This window comes from Tachypleus tridentatus, chromosome 4 (assembly GCF_004210375.1).
Source record: "Tachypleus tridentatus isolate NWPU-2018 chromosome 4, ASM421037v1, whole genome shotgun sequence".
Taxonomy (NCBI): Eukaryota; Metazoa; Arthropoda; class Merostomata; order Xiphosura; family Limulidae; genus Tachypleus; species Tachypleus tridentatus.
This window is the reverse complement of record NC_134828.1, coordinates 98,368,022-98,393,305: the sequence shown is the minus strand read 5'-3', so window position 1 is coordinate 98,393,305 and position 25,284 is coordinate 98,368,022. Positions and strand designations below refer to the sequence as shown.

General features: G+C 32.2%; 1 protein-coding gene across 1 annotated transcript in view; it reads left to right on the top strand.

Moving 5' to 3' along the window:
• The window catches only part of LOC143249746 (limbic system-associated membrane protein-like), a 102,122-nt gene that overhangs the window by 36,515 nt on the left and 40,323 nt on the right, over nucleotides 1-25,284 (top strand). The window contains exon 2 of the mRNA XM_076500092.1: nucleotides 8,813-9,015. Within this exon, the coding sequence (XP_076356207.1) occupies nucleotides 8,813-9,015 (203 nt within the window). The remainder of the gene's footprint in view (nucleotides 1-8,812; nucleotides 9,016-25,284) is intronic.

Genomic DNA, 25,284 nt, shown 5'->3' with positions numbered 1-25,284 from the left:
TAAAATTGACAATGATAAAACTAAATATATTAAATATTCTAACCAATACTTTTAATGAAAATATCAATAAGGAAATAATAAAGTATACCTCACTTACAGATTACGAGAGAAAACTTGACACGAAAAAAACTATGAAACACAGAAAAATTGTGTTTGCTTGAAGCTAAAACAAGAAAAACATCTTTGCTTCAAATTGTTAAGTGTTAAGGAACACAGCTGAAACATTAAACATACTATTATTAAAACTTTCGTTGCATAAGTTTGTAATAAAAACGATTTAATGATGTAACAAGACCATTTTAAACTATTATCTAATACTGATATAAAATTTTAAGAAATTATTTGTTAAATTATTTTCTTAATATACAGTTTCTCCTGTAATAGGGTCACCCCGCTAGTACAGCAGTAAGTCTACGGATAAACTCATGGGTTCGATTTCCCTCGATGGACTCACCAGATAGCCCGATGTGGCTTTGCTATAAGAAAAACACAAATACACACTCCTATAATAGGTTGAAAAAATTGTTGAAAGGAAGTTTTAAGGAAGAAACTGGTATTCTGTCTATTACAATGTAACAAAAATATAGTCCTTTGCTTTTAAAGTGCGAAGAGAAGAAATTATTTAAAACTAGCCAACACTTTAGACATAAATTAAATTTTATTAAGCGGTTATAATACGATAAAATTGGTGGAAGACGAGTTCATATATTCGATTAGGCTTACATCTTTTCAGGTTTCTATTATATACTTAACTATTTGGCAACCTTCATTTGATCTGTGATCTGAACAAGTGATACTTGATTCTTCAAGCGAGTGGCTGCCTCCATTAATGAAGTCTTGATTTTGTTTGTAGATCATCTAGTAATTGATTTGGTTTTCTTTTTTACTGAAAAACTTTCAGAAATAAAATTCCCGCGCTTTTCATTGCTAATCCGTTTACCTCAATACTTTCATGTAAAAAGGTAATTTATGTATTGAGAAACGTGTATACATTCTTTAATATCTAAGCTATATACGTCATTTCTGACTTTTTAACTGATAAAGGTAGTTGCTTTTTATAATTACACAAGTTCAGTTCTTTGTTTATTATGTCTGGTTTATTAAAAAAAAAGTTAAGATGTATCTTATTATTTCATCGTTATTTCTAAAGATTGGTAATTTCTTCAGCTGATAGTATGTTGCATATTTACTTTATAATTTTATTTTGTATTCCCTGAATTATGCTGCAACGAAAACTCTAACTAATTTCTTAATCTAAGCATTGTTATGTGTCAGTCAATGGACTTCGTATTTTAAACATGATAGGTACAAGATAAAGTAGAATGTCTTGTAACAGAGATGGTAAAGTTTGTATAGAATTTGAGATTAATAGCATATCCATAGTAAATATTTTGTATCTGAAGGCTATTCTTGACGTCGTACCAAGAAAATTAGTGAACCTTCTGGACTATAATTTTAGCTGAGATCATCAAAGCCGTAATTAACAGAGCAATTTACCTGTTAATATCCTACTAATGTGGATTTTATCGTGCTCGTAAAATATAACACCCAACACGTGCCTTGTGATGATTTAATCAACAAAATTTATAGTGCTCATAAAGATTGGACAAAAAGCAAATGTTTTATCCTTGAAGTACGTTTTCTAGTACATTACAAACTTAAATCACTGCTATAAATCATGTTAACATAGCGATTTATCCTCCATTACCACATGCTCATGAATTCTTCAGTTTTACTATCAATAACAATCAAGCTTCACTAAGTTCCTTATTTTAATTAATCTTTCTTCATCACTTACGAAGAGTAAAATCATCTGGTGACCAGTAATAAAAATTGTCCATGAAATCTAACAGTAGAGAAACTATTCACTCAAGTCAAGCGTCATCAAAATGTTTTTAACATGGACACCGTGTTAAATTACATAATCCATTGGTTTTACAATTCAATGAAAATGTCTTATATAAAAGTTTGTAGCCCGGATAAGAGTTGTCAGCAGTGTGATGTTTTCATAATGTTTGAGTAGTTTGCATCAGAAATATCCGTGATAGATAGTTATATAAACTTGCTGACTGTTTGATTAGACTCAAAGTCTGTACTATACTAGCTTAAATATGCCTTTTATCATGTCTATGACAAAGAAGTTTCATATAACTTTGTAGCGTTTCTTAAAAGCACACATAGTAATATTTTTATGGGCCATTTCAAATTTAAAGTACAGCTAATCTTTTATTTGGTATCCTTTAATGTTTTTATTGATAAGCATTTTTAACACTAGAAGTTCTTTAATATGTTTTGAATTTAGCACATATTGACTTATTTGTTAACGCTTATGATTTGATAGGCCGTTTCTGGATACTTTAAAGATATACACAGTGTAGACTAACAGCTATACGTGTTTCGATTCTTCTAAAATACATAAGGAATACGCAATATTGGTGAAAGTGAAAGCTAGAGATTACTTTGTATTTTTTTTTCGTAATAATGTTTGTACATTTCCTGGTAAAAATAACAGTAAAACAACTCGAAATATGAGTTTAGATTACATCCAGGTTATATTTAGTATATAGTCATTAAAAACTGACATATATGTATGTATAAATATAGATACATCATCCTGTTCTTCCATATAACTTCGTCGTATTTTCTCCAAAAAGATTAAAGTTATATAGAGGTAAAGGTAGTTAGAGTTGCTCTTTGTATAACAACCGGCCCTTGGGGATTAGAGGATTGCGACGAAGAAATCTGGGTACAATTTACCTGGCTAGACAGAGTTCAAATATCAAAAAAAAACTACATAGACAGTGTAGATTTGCACTGAGAAAACAGTGACAACAATATAACAATTTAATAACTTATATTTATTAATATTTAAAATTAGATCTTATATGTTTTGTGTAATGCAAAACAAAATTACTCTGAGGAAAAAAAATAATTCTATGTCCAAAGGTTTTGCCAAACGCACCAACTGGCCGAAACTTCGACCTGTTTTTTCAAAACCATTAAACTCCTTTTTTTATTATCAGCATTTATCAACTTACAGTTTCGTTTTTTCTTTTATATTAGTCTTTTACTTGTGTCATTTTAATGTCTGTAAAGCCAAAATGGAATAGTGGGATTTAACATTACAAAACAATTCCACAACTGCTGACGAGATTAGATCCACAACCACAGATTACGAATAGAACACCCTGACCATTATGCTCTGTCAGGCCTCTCTCCACGGGTCATTGTTCAGTTTTATGATTATCTATGAAACGAAAAAATCAAACCAGTAAAGAAGAAATAAAGTATTAAGAACATTATATAAATCTTGCTATTGGAAATATTCATATACTTAATTTATTTATTTTTATATTCACTAATATACAACACAAGAGTACCTCTTAAGCATCATATTCAACATTAGCAGGCAAAAAACAACATAATTTTATTGAAGGTAAAAATCAGCAGAAAGTTTAAGATATAGCATTACTTTCTTTTTTAGATAACTATATATAGAACTACCAAAAACCAATATGTTTCAAGCTAAGAAAAAGTGACGTCGTATGAAGAGAGTTTTGTAAGAAAATAATAAAAGTAGTTCAAAGAAAAATACTCTGAAAGTTATTTTACTCTTCATTTATCCTCTGAAGAACTCTGGTAGCATCGCCTTTACTAAAGAACTAAACACTGTTAGACTTTGACGTCACACATGATTGACTTGACACATGAATGTTGTAACCCCGACGTTCCGGCGTGTTTCTCCCAAACAACAAATTTCTTATAGAAGACCATAGATTGGCAGTTTGACACAAAACGGATTGAAACGTCACGACCGAATGAGAGATGGCGTTTGTAGCTTTTGTATTAGAAAACGCAAAGTAAAAGTGGAAATTCCGTAATAATTTAGAGCTTAAGAGACACGTGATAACAAAGGAGATGCCAATATGAATTACTAAGTGTTAGAGCTGCATGCAGAAATATGTAAATAAATGTCAAACCGTGCGAGACGTTACCCAAGAACAAAAGATAAGTGTATGCATCATAATAGTTATTAGATGTCAAGAAGCAGATATCTCTTTACACTAATTAATCGAGTTGCATATTTTTAGTGATACTGTTAACAAGGCATGTGAACTTATACATGTTTGTTAAAGTGCAAGAAATGTTCATTTAATTTGTTTGGCACATTTCAATAATGAACGTTTTGTAATAGATAAAACATCTAGTTACATTGTGCTATTCATTTGACAAAGGATTAATATAAAGGAATTTTCAAATTATTCCTCTCCTATAGTTACACCGAATATCATAAGCCTTAAGTAAATCCTTTTGCCTGTGTATTTACAACAAACTCTGCATAATTAGTTCTTGAGGGGAGATTTTAGGAAGCGCCTCCCAATGGCACAGCTGTATGTATGTGGACTAACACCACTAGAATCCATGTTTCGATACCTGTGGTGAGCACAGCACAGATAGCATATTGTGTAGTTTTATGTTTTATTCAAAACAACAACAACTTTTAGGAAGTTTAAAGTCTTCGTCAAACTTTATAGTAATGGACCTTACAAAAAATTAATTTTTTTAACATATAGTTTGAATTTTTTAAGACTTGTGTGTCCTCTATTTCTTTACGTAGTAATTACGAATTGTGTTTTTACATGTATCTATTTTTTCTATGTTTATCTCACATCTAATCTAATCCTAAATGTTTTCACGAAGAGGCTTGAACTTTTCCATGTACATTCTTGATTCTAACAGAACATAAACGAATGTTTCGAGACCTTCGTGAAAAGATCCAAAAAATCTGGATTAAAGGATTTTTTTGACTCTCAGGTTACACTGAACAGATTTACTTTATAATTGGTAGTGACATCCCTAATGTCATTGAAAACAATAATATAAATTTAAGCATTTGGATCCAAACGTTTGCTTAAGAACTGACAATAACATCTAAAAGGTAATATAAAATAATAAGTTACGTTTAGCTGGTCGAGATTTCTTATTGGAGTTCATAAATGGGGATGAAGGGAATTTCATGCGCGATTTTATTTGAAAATTTGTCAAGGATGATTAAACGTTCGTCCAAGAAGACAAGATTTTACATTTCGAATATTTTTAATTTCGCTTCCTCTGTGGGCTAAAAGTAGTTGAAACACGAGGCAGTGGCTTCACAGTTTTACTTTTAAAAATGTGCAAAATGTACTAGTTGTGTCGTTCCTATGAATTTTTGTACGTAACTTATTAGTGCATATTGTGGTAGAAATATTATTGTATCATCCAATACTTTTGCACGCTGTCCTAGATTTCCGTCATTTTTTACGACATTGTGTATTGTGGGAGAATAAGAGCTAGAGTAAAATAGTTATAAACATTGCGTGGTGTAAGGTGATTTATAATTCAGTCATTCATATGCTAATGTATATCTTTATTGACAAAACTGTAATTAACGTACTACGTACAGTATACAATCAACAAACAATTAGCAAATATGAAAATATTATCTGAGTAAGAAATCTTACATTAAAAAATGACACCACTATTGTAATTGACAAATATGGCCATAGATTCTGTTTCTTGTTAGAATATTTAGTTTTGTCCTATCTGGTCCTGATAACTGCTTGACATCGATGTTACATAAAGAGTATGAGGAACTGAATGTAGACAGATTTTAGTTCTTGATGCGACACGTGAATTGGAACTTCTTTATTCTCGATTTCTGCATTTCGTTATCCACAACCTTACAGTAGTTTCCGATGGGGTCGAAATCTGAACTGTTCTCTAGTCAACATCATGTCTTGATCTTCTCCCTTCAAAATAAAGCCTGAGATGTTTTTTCAAAACACTCAGAGAGAAGTTTCATCTTTATATCATGCCTACTTCATAGAGTTCATGAATGTTGATAACCTTTTTAACCCTGCACCACAGGGAAGAGTCGTCCAAAAATATGCACTGGCCAGCTCTGCTGATGTTATTCGAGTTGTTTGTTTTCACCAAGACACGAATATCTCGATGTACTATAAAGCTACTGATCTAATAACTATACAGTATTCCACCATCCATGAAACGCATGTGAGCCTCAGAACAGACGGTGATTCCGAAGAACTGTGTGAAAAAATTAGGCAAAGCAATAACTATTTCCACAATTGTATTTTATGTATATCTTAAGAAACATATTTCATTTCCAAGAATGTATGATTGTTTATTTAACATCACAAATATTAAATATTTTTATCAAAAATTAATGAGATGAACGAAATCAGTTTTCTAACTTTAAAGTTAATCTACAAGTTTGAAAGCTTCAGGAGCTTCAACGTTAATTTAAACTTAAATTTAATCAGCCAAGTAAGCTATTATTATAGTTCCTCGTATGTGAGCTATAGAACCAGACTGTAGATGTGTTCGACTCACACAAAAAGCAGTACAAACAAGGCAAAGATAAACATAAATATTGATATTTAATCCACATTCGAAAAAATCCGAGCATAGTGTGGTTAGCTTACAGGTATGTGTAGCTGAGATTCTTTGCTTCGTGTCTCTCCACTTTGTGAGGCCGTAGATGTGTTATATCAGAGAAAGTAAAATTTTTCAGGGAAGAGGATACATTATATCAAATATATTTCTAATGGGCCAATCAGCATATCATGTGACAACGAAAACCGATAAAAAGACATAAGCGAGAGATTTGTTTTTGTTTTTGAATTTCGCGCAGAGCTACTCGAGGGCTATCTGCGCTAGCCGTCCCTAATTTAACAGTGATAGACTAAAGGAAAAGCAACTAGTCATCACCATCCACCGCCAACTCTTCTGCTCCTCTTTTACCAACGAATAATGGGATTGACCGTAACATTATAACCCCCCACGTCTGAAAAGGCGAGCATGTTTAGTGCGACGGGGATTCGAACCTGTGACCCTCAGAATAAGAGTTGAATGTCTTATCTCATCTGGTCATGCCGGACGAAGCGAGAAATACATTTTGACATTTCTTAAGTAATATTATGACACTTAAGACTTAGATTTATTAGCCGTTCCTCATGCAAAATATTCGTTTACTTAGACCATAAGTATCAGAATTTAAAACTTCTATTACAAAGGTATTTTTTATTTTAATGATGTGAAACAAAGGTATGTGTATCAGTTTGGATGAAAACTACCATCCAGAAAGATAACTGCAATATGTACTAATCCTAATGTATTAAGTTAACTGAGGCATCATGTCATAGACAAAAGCCATCTGAATGTCCAAGACAATAACACACAATATATTGTTTAATATCAGTATAAAGGTGAGTGACCTAAAGACAGCAGGATTAGTTTTTTCAGGAATCATATATTTCTTCATTTCTTTTGAATAAAAGGCATAAGAAATTCCAAAAATATTTTTACAGTCAGTTAATAACACACTGGCTCCCAGCTTTTTAACGAGAGGTGCTGAATTTGTAAATAACTGTTATTTAGACATTGTTCAAAAAATCAGTGAATTCCTTAGATTTATGTATTTTTTAAACGACGTAATTTATCGACCCGGTGATTAGAGGCGCTCTACTCTCTACTTGTGGGTTGCGGGATCACACCAAATAGGTTAAGTCTTTCATCTAGGGTTATATAATGTGATGGTCAATCCCATTATTTGTTGGTTAAAGAGTAGCTCAATAGTTGGCGGTAGGTGATGATGAATAGCTGACTCTTCTTCAATCTTACGCTGCTAAATCAGGGACTGCTAGCGCAAATAGCCCTCATGTAGCTTTGCGCAGAATCCAAAAGCAAAGAAACAAACAAACATAATTTATCCATGTTACATTATTTTCAGCATCAAAAGCTCACACTTTCATCGTTTATCAGCCATAAAGTTGGTGTAAACTCAGTTTCTTTTTATCTCAAACATGAGTTGACCTACCCACAAGGTCCGGCATAGCCAGCTGGTTAAGGTAATCGACGCGTAATCCGAGGGACGCGGGTTCGAATTCCGTTAACACCAAACATGCTCGTCTTTTCAGCCGTGGGAGCATGATAATGTGATGGTCAATCCCGCTATTCGTTGGTAAAATAATATCCCAAGAGTTGGCGGTGGGTGGTGATGACTAGCAGCCACCTCTCTAACTTTTCACTGTTAAATTAGGGACGCCTAGCGCAGATAGCCCTAAAGTAGCAAAATTCAAACCAAACCAAAACTTAAACAAAAAGAGAACCTAGTATCATTAACTTTAACCTCTTAACTTAGTTTAATAATGATTTTTACACTGTTCAAGTGTTTGTATAGATTTTATAAGGAAGTGGAAAAGACATTTATTAATGGTGTAATTAACATTGCTAATTCTACATGATTTTATTTTTAAAACACATAAATTTTAGCTTTATTAATTTTTAACACAAGTACATGAAATGAAATGTTTCTTTATAACATATTTATCAATATTAATATTAAGCTGAATAAATGTTTGATAACAGAAGATATCAATATGCTAAATATTCATTATTTGTTAGAATGTCTTATTTGAAGTAGTTAATAATTATCTTAACCAATCATGATCCATTTTATTTCTTCCTTAAATACGATGACCAAACAAATACATCCGTACGTGGTTAGTATTTCAAACTCAGTGCAAAAGCCTCTGTTTTATTTCGAAGTGTAAAATATTATGTTTTTGAATTAATGCTTAATATCATACGTTTCGTGTAAGTTAATTGTCAAATTTAGATAGTAGAATATATAAAGACATTAGGTATGTTTTATATTGTTTTGCTTTGAACAAAGCACCTATTTTCATCATTGTGCAGTGGTTTACTATAAATCTTCAAATTAACTCAGATTATCTTATTTTCTTCCGGACAGAACAAACAACGGAAGACAGTTTAGTCTGGCAGTTACAGACAGACAGATGGAAGAGAATGACCACTTCTGTGGAACGACAAACAACTGTAAATGAAACTCAACGCCCTCACTTTTATGAAAAGGGAACACCAAAAATCGTGATAGCTCAACTTGGACAAACTGTTTATCTTCACTGTATTGTAAAAAATCTTGGAGACAGAACGGTAAGAATAAATAAATTAAAAATATTCGAATAATATCTTATCGTATTATCAAATTAAAGCATTACATTAGTGTCAGTGAGCTTCTTACTATAAAATAACATGGAACTATAGAGTATTTCATCTCCTAACAAATAGATTTGATTCTGGATACACTTTACATAAAATGTTATTACCAGACATTTATATCTAAATTATATTCTTTTATTGCAGTTTTTACTAATTAAACCATAAAATGTTTTAAGTGTGTTTTAATTTGAAAGTTCTATGTTTTGAGATTTATTTAAGTGTCAAAGAACTCTCCAAATTTGACCAGAAATTCAGTTTATTTTATTATTATGTAGATATAAGTACAATAAGAAGCAACAGAATTCCAGCTGTAACACGTTCTCAGTTTGGAAATAGTACTTTATAAAACGATTCTAATACCTACACACACAGAAAAGTTGTTTACTGTTTTTAGCTATTTAAGCCGCTATCGTGATGTATATATATTTAAATCTAAGTGTATATTTATGCTAAAATATCTTTTAATATGTTCTATCTATGCAAAGAGAGAATGTTAAAACACCTGAGAGTGAATTAGTAAGTAATCATAAACACAGTAATTTCTGGATGATGGTTGAACTCTTTATTTTTCTAAAACTGTTTGTATTCTAGACCCTTAGTTACAAAACAAATTGTGACATTTCGAGTTCTGGTTTCTTCATATAAAATTTCAGGCTAAGGTTTAAAGTGGCTAGGAATTCATCTCACAGTAATTGCTTGTACTGAGTTACTGATAGAGTGTGTAAAGTGTATCGTAGGGATTTCAATACGTTTTACCGGTAAAGATGACGTTTCGAAACATTTTCCTAAATTTTCTTCAGACCTTTGTGATAGCAGAAAACCCACTTGAAGTAAAAATATATCTCAGGAGGGCGTGGGAAGAGGACCTAGAAAGGTCGAAACGTTGTTATCTACTTTATTAGTGAGTGTTATTACCCATACCAGCCGCCCTGAGATACACTTCTTCTTCAGACCTGTAGTTTTGTAGACTTTTGTCTTTACCTTGTATATCATCCTTGATGGTTGTTCTTGTACACCATTGACTTTATTGTTTAAGCATCTTTCCGTGTTTTCTAAGTGTTTGGATGTTTCAATGAACATTTCTTGTGATTAGATGAATTTTAGTAAGTTTATTCCATAGTTCGCTGATCTTCGTCCCTGGGACTCTATTGAAAGCATTAATTCTAATTCTGATGTGTAGAACTTCTTTTGCGCTTCTAGATTTTTGTTGTCTTATTTATCACTCAGTTCTTTTGCTGTTGCATTATTCTACGCGGTAACCTGTTGCATTCGTGCTCAGTGATAGCGAAAAAAAAAACTAGGTTTCATTGACTTTACTGCATTGTACATCTTTGAATATTTGTTCTGAGTGTCTTCCTGATTTTCTATTTAAGATAATCCACAGGAACACTTAACTTCATATGTAACTCCTTTAGATATTAGGCGTTCTGAAGATTGCTTAACATATTTTACAAGGTTCTTAATTTCGGCCCCGTTTCGAAGTTAACATGAGCTTCAAATTTTTCGTATGTTTTCTGGACGTTGTAACTGTTTTAAGAAACAAATGATGATTTTAGTTAAAAGTTCTACTTCTATATTCTTGTTTGTTTATGTTTGTATACTGATAGTTTGGGAGTAAATTTAGCCTTCAGACAGGTATTCACTATTGTAAAACTTCTTAGCTCTGTTGAACAGGCATTAGGTACCGAGTTCAGGTTATTCAAGAAGTCATTAATAAGTTATTTACCATGTACCCAAACCACAAAAGGATTGTCCGTTTTGCATTTCCATATTTTTGGCCTCTTGTGGTTTTTTCATGGACAAGAGCTCAAAATTTTCCTTGTAAAAATTATTCAGTGGAGAGAATAAAGGGATACCAATTGCTAAACTTTCTGTTTGTTCAAAAATACTGATCGTTAGATAAAATCTATAAGCCTTTTCGTTCGAATACCAATTGTCTGTGTTGATGCCTCTGCAATCTAAGTCTTTTCTTAGTGATAATAGAATAAGGACGAGGAAAGTGACAATACCATGACATGGTGAATGAATGGCTCTAACAATAGCTTGGAGAAGCATGTTTGGTTTGTTGATATTAGAGAATTCCTCTAATTGAGAATGTTGCATTCCTGCTACTTTAAATGTTTCAACATCCTCTGAAGAGATCTTGTTTTTCTTTAGCTTACAGTTTTTACACCCGCTGTTTGTTTTAGTTCTCTTTCTGTGGTCGAACCTCTCTCCAGTTCTTTAGACCATTCATGCTGAATGAAGTGTTATTTCCTACAATAAGCTTTTTTGCCTAAAGGAAAGGTATAATTACTTTCATCAGTTGGTACAATGATTATTGCACTTCTTCTTGGGTTAGATTAGTGCTGGTTTTATGGATATATAGTAAATATTTTGGCAGGTTTCGTGTTCGAAAATTCTCTTTCTTGAAAAGAGAGACTTTGTGGAACTATTTCTATACCACCAGTAACTTCTGAGTAACGTATGCTTCTGGAGTCGCAACAAAATGTAGACAACGGTTTCTTATTTACTAAGATTTCTTAAACCATGATTGAGCATAGTGTGATATTGTAGTTTCTGGAAGTCCTCTTTGTTCAATCAACAAACCTATGAAACTTTCTTTTTTATTTCGTGTTTTCTTTTAATATTCTCAATTTCAACAACTGAACCGAGACCTTCAAATAATTTCGTTTAAACAATATTATATTTAATTCTATATGAAACAAATGAATATTACTGAAAATAGACAAGAGTAAGATCATGTTACATAAATAAATTATTAACTTAATTACATAATTTACCTTAGGAAAAATACTTTAAATCTGAGGTTATCATATACAAGATTTTCCACAGTTGATCAGGTGTTCAGAGCTTTTATCTTCCTGGTATTGTTCGAAATGTTATAAGCAGCATAAATAATGGATGCAAAGAAGCCATAAGCAATAGATAAGGGCCGATCAGATGCTTGAAATTCATTTTATTAAGTTTGTTCACATTAGTTATTTAACTTATATAATATCTTGTAACCAAATATTGTTTCTGTGTGTGTTTGTTATTTGTAAATTAATATTTCCTCCTTTCTTGGTATTGTTTACCTGTGATATTTGTGATAAACTAGTTTTTGTATATTGAACGTCTATGTGTATTTTTACTCTTCAAATGTTGATAAAAAAAAACGTATAAAAATCTTATTATCCTTTGATCTTTGTGTCTTGTGTATTTTGTTCAGGATTAACTTCATAAGTTTGAATCACTATTGTTTCGTTGCAATATTATTAGTTTTTCGGAACTTTTTACAATTCGTAATTCTAAAAAATTAATATTTAGAAAGTTTTATGTACCGTTAGTCATTCTTTATACAAAGGTTCTTTCTTGATCTTGAACGAGTAACGTCGTCTTGCAACAAGAAAGTTCTTTTGAATCATTACATTGTAGTTTTTAATTCACTTGTCAAAATTAAGCTGTTTACTTGTAGTTTCGAAAAAAAATAAGCTATTTATGCTGTATCCACTAGAGATATTGAAATTCGGTTTTTAGACCTAACCATGCACTCTAACTTAAAAAAACAACAACAGTATTTAGATAAAAGTGCCCACTTTCATGAGATAGAGTTTTAAAATACCTTTTACTCGAGGTCGTCCGGTACTTATGGGATTTTTCACTGATACATTACCGATGAAACAGACCTTTTTCCTTTAATACTGTATGTAGCTCGTGTTATCACAAACGCGGGCCCGGCATTCAGGTTCACAAGCCACATGTGACGATGACCGAAGAAGGTCGAAGGCGTGCGACTCACTGTAATCTGAGGGCATCGCAGGCGTTTGCATCCCCGTCGCGTTAAACATGCTTGTCCTTTGAGCCGTGGGGGCGTTATAATGTGACGGTCAATCCCACTATTTGTTGGTAAAAGAGTAGCCTAAGAGTTGGCGGTGGGTGGTGATGACTAACTGCCTTCCCTCTAGTCTTACACTGCTAAATTAGGGACGGCTAGCACAGATAGCCCTCGAGTAGCTTTGCGCGAAATTCAAAAAACAAACAAACAGAGACGTTTATCTCTTGTATAACGTCGCGTAAACATCAGTTACAAATAAAATATTATCTCTACTCAATTATTTTGGATCAAGGCAACTGACCCAATTTTATATGCGACGATCCCGAATTATTTTCTAGCACATGTTATGAACACATAAGCGAAATATACACTTTTCTTTTTACCAGAAGGTTCCAGTTCATGTATAATTGAGCGGATTTACTACATTTCTAATTTGCACTGGACATTCTCTTCACATTCCACTAATAACATTTTAGTACAAGTGCCTAGTGTATTCTTAGTGCATATTCTTTGATGTGAACAATAACACAACTAAATGCCACACGTGGTTGGTTGAAGAAATACAATAAACATCCGATAATCTCAGTTTTCAGATTTATAAAAAAATTATTAGCTATAACTAAATTTATATTGGTATTTGCTGTCAATATTCCTACATAAAAGTAATTGTTAATAGATATGGAAACTCGCAACGAATATATAAAAGGTTAAGTTTTAGTGCTGTTGTTTTACATAAGTTGCATATCGTCTAGAAATCTTGAATTTGGAAATAAAGTACTTTGTATTCTGGAAATTTATGTTAATTTATACTTCTATAGTTAATTTCACGTATTAAAAACCGTGGAATAGTGTTAAGCTTTCGTGTACGTCTTGTGTAAATCTGCCTACCATTCAAAGTGGGCTTTTGAAAGTGTTGCATTTAAACTGCCTGCATCATACGATATCAACTGCAGCCGTCTACGCTAATATTATATACTGTCAACCGCCGTATTTCAAGGGTTAATAAATACAGAATATGCTGTATTTTGTAAAGTAATGTACTTTCTGAATTCAAAAGGGTTGTAAGTCCGTAAACCTACCACTGTCTCACCATAGAACGAATCTCACTTAAGAACTGCGTAAATATAAAATTCATACGGGACTTTAAAAGTTATATATATATATATATACATACATACGAGTAATTTTTATCTGAATTGAAACCTAAAACAATTTATAGATAAAATGCATGAGCAAACAAAGTTGTTTAAAGTATTCACAAGACGTTTTATACATGAATGGTTTTTTGAAAGCAAGTAAAACACCACACCGTCACCATTGTGTTTCAGCTGGTAAAAAATAACAATATGTTCTATAATAATATTAGAAGGAACAAATAAATCTGATTGCAATATGTTGTATATGTTAAAGATTACAGTAACATCCTATAATTTTTATATTTTAAAGATGCACAGTTACATCCTATAATTTTTATATTTTAAAGATGCACAGTTATATCTTATAATTTTTATATTTTAGAGATGCACAGTTACAGCCTATAATCAATATATTGGTCAATTCTAACATTCGTTGGTAAAAAGTAGCCCAAGAGTTGGCGGTGGGTAGTGATTACTAGCTGCCCTCCCTCTAATCTTACACTGCTAAATTTGGGACAGCTAGAGCAGATAGCCCTCGTGTAGCTTTGCGCGAAATTTAAACCAATATCACTATTAGTCAGAGAAAAAAAAAACAGCAAGTAACACTTAGATCAAGAATTTCCTCACGAGGGCACAGATATTAGGATTCATGATTAGGATATTAAGATCGTTTATTTGGCTGGCTATTTGTTAAACTTATACGACAGTAACAACTGAGTTATAATTAGATATATCATGCATTTGTAGTATAATAGATGCAAAACTTTGACACAGTTGGCAGACTTGTTGAAGAACGGTCATGATTCCAGCTGTACCATTCAAAGTACAATAGTAATTGAAAATTACAACAGTTGCCATAATCCAAAAATTAAAGTCACTCTGGAAATTGTTCATCTGAGAAGTGAACAAAAATTAGAGGCTTCAGTGATATTTACAGTGCAAACTGTGTAGTGTAATCTAAGTAATCGCGTTTCACACTGTTTTGAACTGAAGATAGGAAAAAAAACTGAGGAAAATTACACCTGGTTCAGCTATCATCACCATCTGTTGAATGTGATGTAAAAGTGTGAGTTGCATTTTCGTGGCAGTGGTAGGTTACACCCTTAATTTCTCTAAATATGGTGGACAGCGTGCATAGTCTGTCTGAATTTCGGGATCAAATATGTTCATCCTTCTTTCCCACCATGATGGATACGGGTTCTTACAAAATAATCCATTGAGTACGTATTTTTCGTAGTTAGTTTAAATAGATCCTTGGAAACAATTTAAGAGTCGCATTTTCCAGTTTAATCTTTCGTTTACATCTATACAAATTATATTGTTCAAAAAATTCATTATTAAATAAAACATATTCTGAGATAATGTGGAGTCTATGATCTTACGAATAAAAGTTATTATGACGACAGTAAAATGTTTATCCCCATACTAGAAAGGGAGTGGCCTTAACAAAGGAGATAATCATGTTAGATTTGAATATGTTATTTTGTGCGTTGACATTATATTAATGACCTTCAGGAGGTCAATTTTATTTCTCAGCCATAATCACGTGTTTATAATAATCTGATTTTATTTAATTTTTATGGTTATGTTTTATTACAAGAAACTGCACTCCACAATGGCTAAGCTGCAAATCTGCAGACTTACGACATTAAAAATCGGGTTTAATTTTGTGGCTTTGTGCTTAACAAACAAACCAAATAAAAAACTACCGTCTCACAACTAAGTTTGGGTAATTACTGCAGTTGTGAACTTGGGTAGTTGTAGCCTTAAGCACCTCTGTCTGCTTTTATCATTTTATTTTAACCACATTTTACACATGAGGGTTATGAAGAAAGATATCATTGAACAGAAGATGCAGCCCCAAGACCGCAGTGATCTTTATGTGTCAGAAACTCCTTTTGGTTAAATGTAATCTATTCTTACTAACCTGGATCTTAGTTTTACTAGTTTGCCAGCGTGAACCACAGAAGTCGCTAAACCTACAGTGGGTATAGGTATGTATGTAAGTACATATACAAATATATCAAAGTATCATAAGGAAAAAGTCTAAAGTATATTAATTTTCAACGAAAGATTACTCAGATTAACACAACAGCAGTCTCCTTCTTTCACTGTTGTTTCTTAGTTTGAAACAGTTGTGTTTAGCTATTTCAAATTGCGTAGACCATTATACATAGAAGATGAATCCTGCTAAACAGGGAATATTGTAGAAGCTGTTTAATTGCTACATTCTCTAGATGCCCAATCAACCCTCCATGTGCACCCTTATTCCTGTTATGTTCAACTATCGCGATAGCTTTTAACTAAACTAGAATGCAAATGAAATTTGGTTAAAAGGTCTCTAGAGTTCTGTGAATATATGGCTGAAACCAAATAGAAACTCTCAATTTACTAATCTTCGCAAGACTATCTTACTCACGTTTGTGCAATTCAGTTTCCATAATACTTTTCAGCATCTTTAATTCAAAACACAGTTTATATATATATATATATATATAACTATACTATTGTTTTGCAAATAGGAGGTTCTTATTAAAAGTATATGTTCTGTTTATAGGTTTGTTATAATAATCTTTCTCTCACTACTTGATATTCGTGTTTAATTAACAAGGTAAAAATTTGAAGTTATATTTTTGTGATTTAAAACTAATAGTTTCCTACTTATTTGTGATGAAAATAAGAGAGAAAGAAATACCAAATTAAACATCTTACAAATTAGGATCGCCATAGGGCTCACTGACTTAGCAATAATCTTAATGGCTTATAGCGCTATAATTTGAAATGTGATTTATACTGTGAACAGGGAAAATGATCCATTTTGTAGTAAAAATTGGACACTCCAGTAAAATAGTTTTCATTCTGTCAAGAATTCAAGAACTACATTTGTTCTCTTAATTTTGGCCCTTCGATGGCCTCAGCAAATAGTCCGATGTAGCTTTGCTATAAGAAAACACCCTATTTGGCACTTCCAATACAAATTGCGTAGGATGTACGAAAACTGGTTTATATAATTTAAAATGTTCATAACTTTCAGCTACTTGGCTTATGAACAAATCCTAACTTCTCTCAATAGATACCATCTTAAAACTCTAAACGAATGATAATGATAAAGTTTCTTTAATATTGGATTTAGATGTCTTTGAATTTGAAATATGTTTTATGTTATACATGATGCGGCAAACTTATAAATATAGAATAGCAAAAGCAGTGTCCGGCATGGCCAGGTGGTTAAGGCACTCGACTCATAATCTGAGGGTCGCAGATTTGAATCTCCGTCACACCAAATATGCTCTCCCTTTCAGACGTGGAGACGTTATAATGTGACGGTCAATCCCAGCATTCGTTGTTAAAAGAGTGTCTTAAGAGTTGGTGGTAGGTGACGATGACTAGCTGCCTTCCCTCAAGTCTTATACTACTGAACTAAAGAAGGTTAGCTCAGATAACCGTCGTGTAGCTTTGTGCGAAATTCAAACCAAAATACCATAAATACAATTAATGTTTGCCTTTGGGTTTTATTAATTGGTAATATTACGTAACAATAAAAGACTAACAATAATTTAAATAATATCATCTTTCAGTGAAAATATTATTTTAACTGCACTGTTATACATTGTACTTGGTGCATAAAATTCTAATACAAATAGTGTTTCAATTTACTTCTGTTTATTCGCAACCTTGCAAGAAAACCCTGAAAATATGACTTACAAGGCATGTAAAAAATAGTTTTTATACATTTCATAAGTTATATTCTGATATATTCTTTCGTTAATGGTGTTTTTATTTTCATTGTTGGCAAACTTTGTTGAATATATATGCCTACTTTATTGTTGTTGGTTTTATTATTAAGATTGTTTTGACTTTTACTTGATGTAAAAGTTGTTCTGGTCATAGTCGAAAATTTCATTAAAAACGTTTACCAGTTGATAGATCAATGCTTGCTGGAAATTGTAAGGTTTTGTTTTACGGCATTGCTTACTCTTAGTGAGATCGGTTTGTTAAAATAGTTACATTAATTATCGGTTGTTTGTTTATCTTAATGAAAACTACATCGAGCTATCTGTTGTGTCCACCGGCGGAAATCAAACCCCGAATTTTAGAGTTCTAAATACGTTGACATATATATAATAATTATAAAGAAATGTTTTCATTCTGATCCATATAAGTTGGATGGCTTGACAAGAAAGTAGAATAATCGTACTTTAATGATGTTGTGAAAAGTAGCGTATTTAAGGTAAAACTAAAATTGCATCTTATTTCGGGTTATAAAAATATATTATTTAAATTTATATTCTTAAAGACTTTCTATATTTATGCAAAAGAAGTTCAAATGGTTTGCCAAATTCTTAAGAGCTATAGAAAAGTTGTTTTAAATTTAATGTTATGAAGTTGTTTCTTTATTTTTTTTTGTTTGGAATTTCGCACAAAGCTACTCGAGGGCTATCTGTGCTAGCCGTTCCTAATTTAGCAGTGTAAGACTAGAGGGAAGGCAGCTAGTCATCACCACCCACCGCCAACTCTTGGGCTACTCTTTTACCAACGAATAGCGGGATTGACCGTCACATTATAACGCCCCCACGGCTGGGAGGGCGAGCATGTTTGGCGCGACTCGGGCGCGAACCCGCGACCCTCAGATTACGAAGCGCACGCGCTAGGCCATGCCGGGCCCGTTTCTTTATTTAATCTTACTATTTGTCATTTTTGTTTACTTGTTTTTTTATATGTAATACTTCTATATATATGTATATATATATAATACCTTTATATACGTAATACCATTTTATACATAATGCCTCTCTCATTAAAAGTGGCTTAAACAAGAAAACCAAAGATAATAAATATGATACTGAGCGCAGGACATTGTGGTTAGAGGTGTGAAATAAATAATGTATGATGAAAATACTCAGTAGAAACAAATAATTAGTACTAAGTTTTAAATGTTATATCACACTTATTAACAGATTAACTCGTTAACTAAAACATTCGACACCAGCAAGACTATAAGTTCATTGTTTGCTTAAGGTCAGTGAAAAAATATCTTGCATTATTAGGTTGTCCAGAAATAAATGTCGTTTTACAACTGTGAAGTTTGGAAAAGTATAAACCAGTGTTGTAAAACATGCACCATTTGCTTCAACACACTTTTGCCAACGTACAACGATGTTGTTTATACCCCTGCTGTAAAAGTCAGATATTCCACTGTCAATGATCTCCCTGAAAGCTTCTTCTGCAGCTGCTTCGTTTTGAAAGCATTTGTTGTTCAAAAATTGTCAAAGTGCGTGAAAAAAATGAAAATCTGTAAGGTAAAGGTTTGGGGAATAAGAAGGATAAGACAAAACTTCGATTCCTGATTCGTTCAATTTTTGAAGCGTCCCCTTGACAGGTCTCATAACGCCGATTTTGTTGATCTTCAGTCACCTCATGCGGAACCCACTTATCCAACTTTTCGTTTTTAGAATCGCACTTAGGTGGTTGGCAATGCTTGATTTGCTTGTGCCTAACATTTCTGCAAGTTCACTTACTTTTGTACGACAGTCTGTCTCAACTGCTTCCTTTAATGTGTTTCCATCTAAAGATGGCTTCCTTCCACGACCTTCTGTCTTCAAGGCTCTCATCTCGGTGTCGAAATCTTTGAAACCAACGCTGAACTGTACGTTCAGTAACAGATCCATGGCCGAATGCCTGGTTGATGTTCCGTGTAGTTTCGGTAGCTTTTCGTCCAAGTTTGAAGTCGTAGAGGAAAATCAGACGAAAGTCCTTCTTGTCCAGGCTGCCTTAGGGGTTGCAAAACTTACTCTGAGTTGAGTTGAAATAGCAGACAATTAAGACACGTTAAGAGGGTCGCGCGTTCGAATTTTCGTCTCACCAAACATACCCGTTCCTTTAGCCGTGGGGGCATAATGATGTGACAGTCAATCCCACTATTCGTTGATAATAGAGCAGCCCAAGAGTTGGCGGTGAGTGGTGATGACTAGCTGCCTTCCCTCTAGTCTTGCACTGCTAAATTAGGGACGGCTAGCGCAGTTAGCCCTCGTGTAGCTTTGCGTGAATTTCGAAAACAAACAAACCTAATACTTTTCAATGAACACTAAATTTGGCTACATCTTAAATAGTACTTTCTCGGCGAAGCACTTCGTTCAGTTTTTCTCAATATTTTACCAAATGTTGACAAACAAAATGAAATAGGAATTAGAATTGTATTTTAACTATCTCATTTACGTTAATTTTGTTTTAAAAATGAATTCGACTTAGATTATCTTTGATTGTCTTTTACATTTTTCGACAACTTTATTAATGCTTAGTAAAATGGATAGTTTGAAGCTAATCTCACAATGTTACAAAAATTATTATAAAGAATCTTACATTGTATTCAGTAAGTTATCTCTTTAATGTGATCAAAATGTTCAAATAATTCATTGTACATTTGAGGTGATTACGTATGTTTCCATTTGTTATAAATACGTTTACAGTTTTAGTTTTGTACTTCTTTAATTAATTCCTATTATTGGACTGATAATCCAAAATAAGATTGTAATTTATTAAAATTAATTCCACGTTAACCTTAGGGCTGCAATTATATTTATGACAAACAGTGTGCTTAAGGCTATCTTAATTAGTCAAGCAATAAGCTGTAAATGTCGCAATAACAGTTCTAAACATACATTTTCAAAAAATGTCAAATTGTGATATTTAAGTGCAGAGAAATGTCAATGCAGCGAAGAAAAAATCTATATCTCCTGCGTTGTTATTGTCTCGTGTTGTCTGAAGCGATGATCTATTCTATACCAGACTTCACTGCTTTATGATTTATAGGATAAATATAGCATGTTTGTATATCTAATGAACGACGTCTTCAGAGACTTCCCCTCTCTTTCTTGCCCTATTAGGTAGTTGAAGTTCTACCTCAAAACTTCTTTTATTAATAAACGAGAGCAGAGTGGACATTTAATCACTTTCATTAATGATCAGTCTTGAGCGTCCTATTGATTTTAAAGTGTTCTAGTAATATTTCGAGATCAACAAATATATAATTACTTCCGAATTTTGGCTTAACATGAGCAGTATTAAATCGCATGCTTAATTAGTGTAAAATCTAATAACGCGCTCTAAAACTAAAATCGTTCTGTAAATTTTTATACAGTTATATTTTTTTTATAATTTCCTAGAAATTAATCATCCTTCTCAAAGCAGCATAACTGAGTTTTATGTTTCGCGATATTTCCGATCTAAATTACTTATTTTTTGTAGATTATGGATTGCGATGGATTATTTTATTATATGATTAACCAGTAATAACATGCATATTTTCAATGTCGTTCACATTTTCTTTAATGAAGCATAATTTGTTATTATGATATATATTAATATAAATAAGAATTATTTGATGTCAAACATTTATCAGAAAATGCTAAACAATATAAATGTTCAGATACGACCAGTCTGTCTGCAGCTCCGTCCTGTAATAAGCATATATATTTACAAAATAAAACAAAATGTATGATATACAACATTGAGTTTAAAACGTTATGAAAAGCGTAAAAAGGTAGAAAACAGGAATAGATACATGAAAATAGCACAAAAAAGACACAAAGCAGAACGTATAAGAGACGTTCGAACTTAAAACTAATTACTAATTAGCTATATCTCTACTTTTTCTAAGGATTAGAAAATTGCCTTTAAAACACAACTTTATCACAATATTAACTCTATAGAGCTTTATAGAGTTAAAGTTCTATAAAACTTTATAACTTTGCAGCAAGTAAGTAATGCATACAGTAATTATAAAATAGGCTTAATTCGTAATTGACTTATTTTTATTTAATACTATTGTGACTTGTTTCAGCTCCTAATTAGTTCTAGTGTTATTGTTTTGGTTTTGGTTCTTATTTATTTATTGAGGAACTGCAATGTAAAATATTTTAGTAGCATAGGACCTCACGTATGAATAATTTTAAAAGACAATAATTCATAACATGTTTAAAAGTATACAATTCAAACATGATGCTGTTTATTCTAGTTTTATTTTTACTTCTTTGTATTTAGAAACCAAGTGACATTCAAAAGTGATTTTTTTTATCTGACGTATTATGTAAGAGCTATTACAGGTTTATTTTGGTTCATGTATTTCGACACTAAAGGTACGAGTGTTTTCGTTAATAGCGAAGAGCCATAAGTCTGATTTAAATACATTTGAAAGCAAAGAGTTATTTTAATTAAAAAGATCTAGATTTAGCTGGCAACTATAAACTTCAACTTAATTATATTGAAGTGAATATGAATTTCTCAAAAGGAGTTATGTTACAATAGAATCGAAAAAGAAACGTAAACCTTACTTATAGAACTGGCAATACTTTCTTCAGTCTATATTCTGTTCATGTCAGAAAAATCTGATGTAATGTCGTAACGCATTTTGAAGATTTCGCCAGCTGTAAAGAACGTACTTGACAGAGCTTGAAATCCAAACATTATCAGAAAGTCAAGTATTCGAGCTTACTCACGTTGTTTGACAAGTAACGGATCGAGCACTGGCTTTTGAGACAGTAACAAAAGCTTTACCATCATCACTAGACAAAGTTTTACTTTAAAACACTTTTCACGTTTCTTTGAAATTATACTCCACGCTGTTTGTACTTTCAATCTTTGTTCTTACAAACGTCAAATACATATTCATTATCTTCAGAAAAAGGTAAAATGATGTTTGAAATGTTTTGTTACATTCAATATATAACACTGTGTTTTAGTCTATATCAATATACGTTAGTTTTAAAGTTAACATTCCATAAAATTATACAGTCATTTTTCTGTATTTGTTTTATGACAGGAACGTTAAGTTTACGTTTGCAACAAACCCCTGAACTAAACTGCTGTTCACAGGTTACTCTTTAATGTTAAAGTGGTAACAGCAATGAACTTGTAACAAACGATTCTGTCTCAAAAACGAAGCTTATTATTGTTGATTTTTGTGTTATCTTCTGTAAAAGAAACAGTTCAATGTAAACATTAATAATTATTAACCTTGAAGCACAAACTGAAAATCGCAGTTAAAAAATATCTTCTGCTAGTAGTTAAGTTCTTGGTCATCATAAAATTCCCAACGACTTTCATTAAAACTCGTCACCAGATATTGATTACAAACTATTCTAGGTTTACACAGCGTTAGTCAATGTTTATTTCTCACCCCTTACTCAGACTACTCACAACTATATGATTATGACATTATACAATTCAGTAATAATTCCTATTATAGTTTGTTATTATTCCACCTGTCAAATTGGTAACTAGTTCAACAAAATATTAAATTAATAAGACGACTATTTCTTACAACTAGTATTTGCGTTATCTTGATTTTTTAACGGTCATCTACCTAAAAACAAATACTTGTTTTTAAGTGCCTTTACGACATATCCAGGAATGTGAACACTCAACCATAACGTTCTGCTCATTTTCCACAGACGGCTATGCCTAATCTTGGTCAAATCTGAAGAAATGGCTAAATTTTGATGTGGCGAAAGCCAAATTGTGAACGTGGAGAAGGGAAATCAAATTAATTTATCCTTAAGTGGCTTGTTCAAGAAACATTCAAATTTTATCGGACAATATGAATCAGTAAAATAAGAGATGCGAGAAAAAAAAGGTGTAAATAGAAAGTTCAGGATTGGGTGGAAGTAAGATATTATTATAAAACCATAGTGTTAGCTTGCTAACAAAAATATCAGTCATTTTCAAATCTACAAAAAGAATCGTGGAGGACAGATGAAGATCTTTGAACGAGAATAGTAGTTCACGTCCAGGATTTACTCAAGTCTTTTGTGTCTGTTACAGTATATGAGGTTTTATTGCTTTCTTTGCTAAAGGAACAGTATGGATTGACGAGATTGAGCTATTAGCGTTGACCTCCCAGCGGGAAGAATGTAACATCACCTTCCTTGTTATTGATCTATGCTAAATGGAAACAACGATCTCGTGTCACTCAAATTATATTACTTCCTATCATACGGTAGGTGGTTTGGTACAAATGTGTGTTGGTACGACAAAAAGTAGGTTGTTTTCCTGAACCGCGATTTTACCACACCTTCCTGTAGCAATCAAATACTGAAAAGACAAAAAACAAACAAAAAAAACCCTCAGATAAGGTTTCCATCTTCTTATTAATTCGGACAGAAATCCATATCACCGTTTTACATTTCTATATACAAAATTAAAATGTTCTTTTCGCTAGCAATTCAAACATACCAGAAGTCTGTATTGCATGCACATGACCACAAATTGTATTTCGATCTAAGATGCTTTCAAATGTTTTTCTAAGTTATACATAAAGTACATGTAGACATAGTAGTGTGTAATGAACACTAAAGAACTTTATCAGTATGATGTGCTTATTAACAGATTAAAGAAAAAAATGTTCCCAAACCACATGGATTTTATTTCTGTTAGAAATGTAAAATTAAATTTAAACAAAAATTTCCAGATCTTTAACACAGATTGATCCCATAAAGAACAGCTTTAAACTATAAAATTTTAAACTATCATTTCGTTGCATGTCATACTGTGCGATATATCAACATTGTAATTGAAGATTATAGCGTTTGAAAGTCAGTAAAATGGAAGAAATGAGCTATGTACAATTTTGTTGAATCTACTGATTGGATTGCTTCAATTAGTTGTGTAGAAACTGTCCATTAAGTTCGTGTCGATTGTAAAGAGTATGCACTGAAAACACTGATTGGACCATTGAGTGTTTTCACAGTTTAAAAATTAGATTAGATATCTACATAAGCTCTCATTATTATCTTCTATTCTATTAAATTTTGTATTAAAATATATGGTCATAGAGAAGTGCTTTTATTAGTTCAAACTTTTACACATCTAATCACAATTACATCCCATATTCATGCTCTGATGTGAAATAACGTGTTTGAATTCCTTGTAGATATTTTAGGCAAAACGTGATCGTTAAAGTACCGAAAATGTATTTGAGAAAAACTAAATAAAAAATACTAATGATTTAGATTACGTTCTATGGCTCCTTTTTCACTGAGACATGAATTTATTAATATCGAAAAAAAAAACTTCTTTTATTTTACTCTAAGATTACGTAACTTATTTTACTTGTTTTATACATTTAACTTACGTATTTAACTTGTCAGTAACAAAACCTTTTTATGACACATTTTATTGGGCATTTTAAATCTGAATGGCATCTAATTTTGTTATGGATAAAACACCCAAGTCAGAATTTCCAAAGGCTGAGGC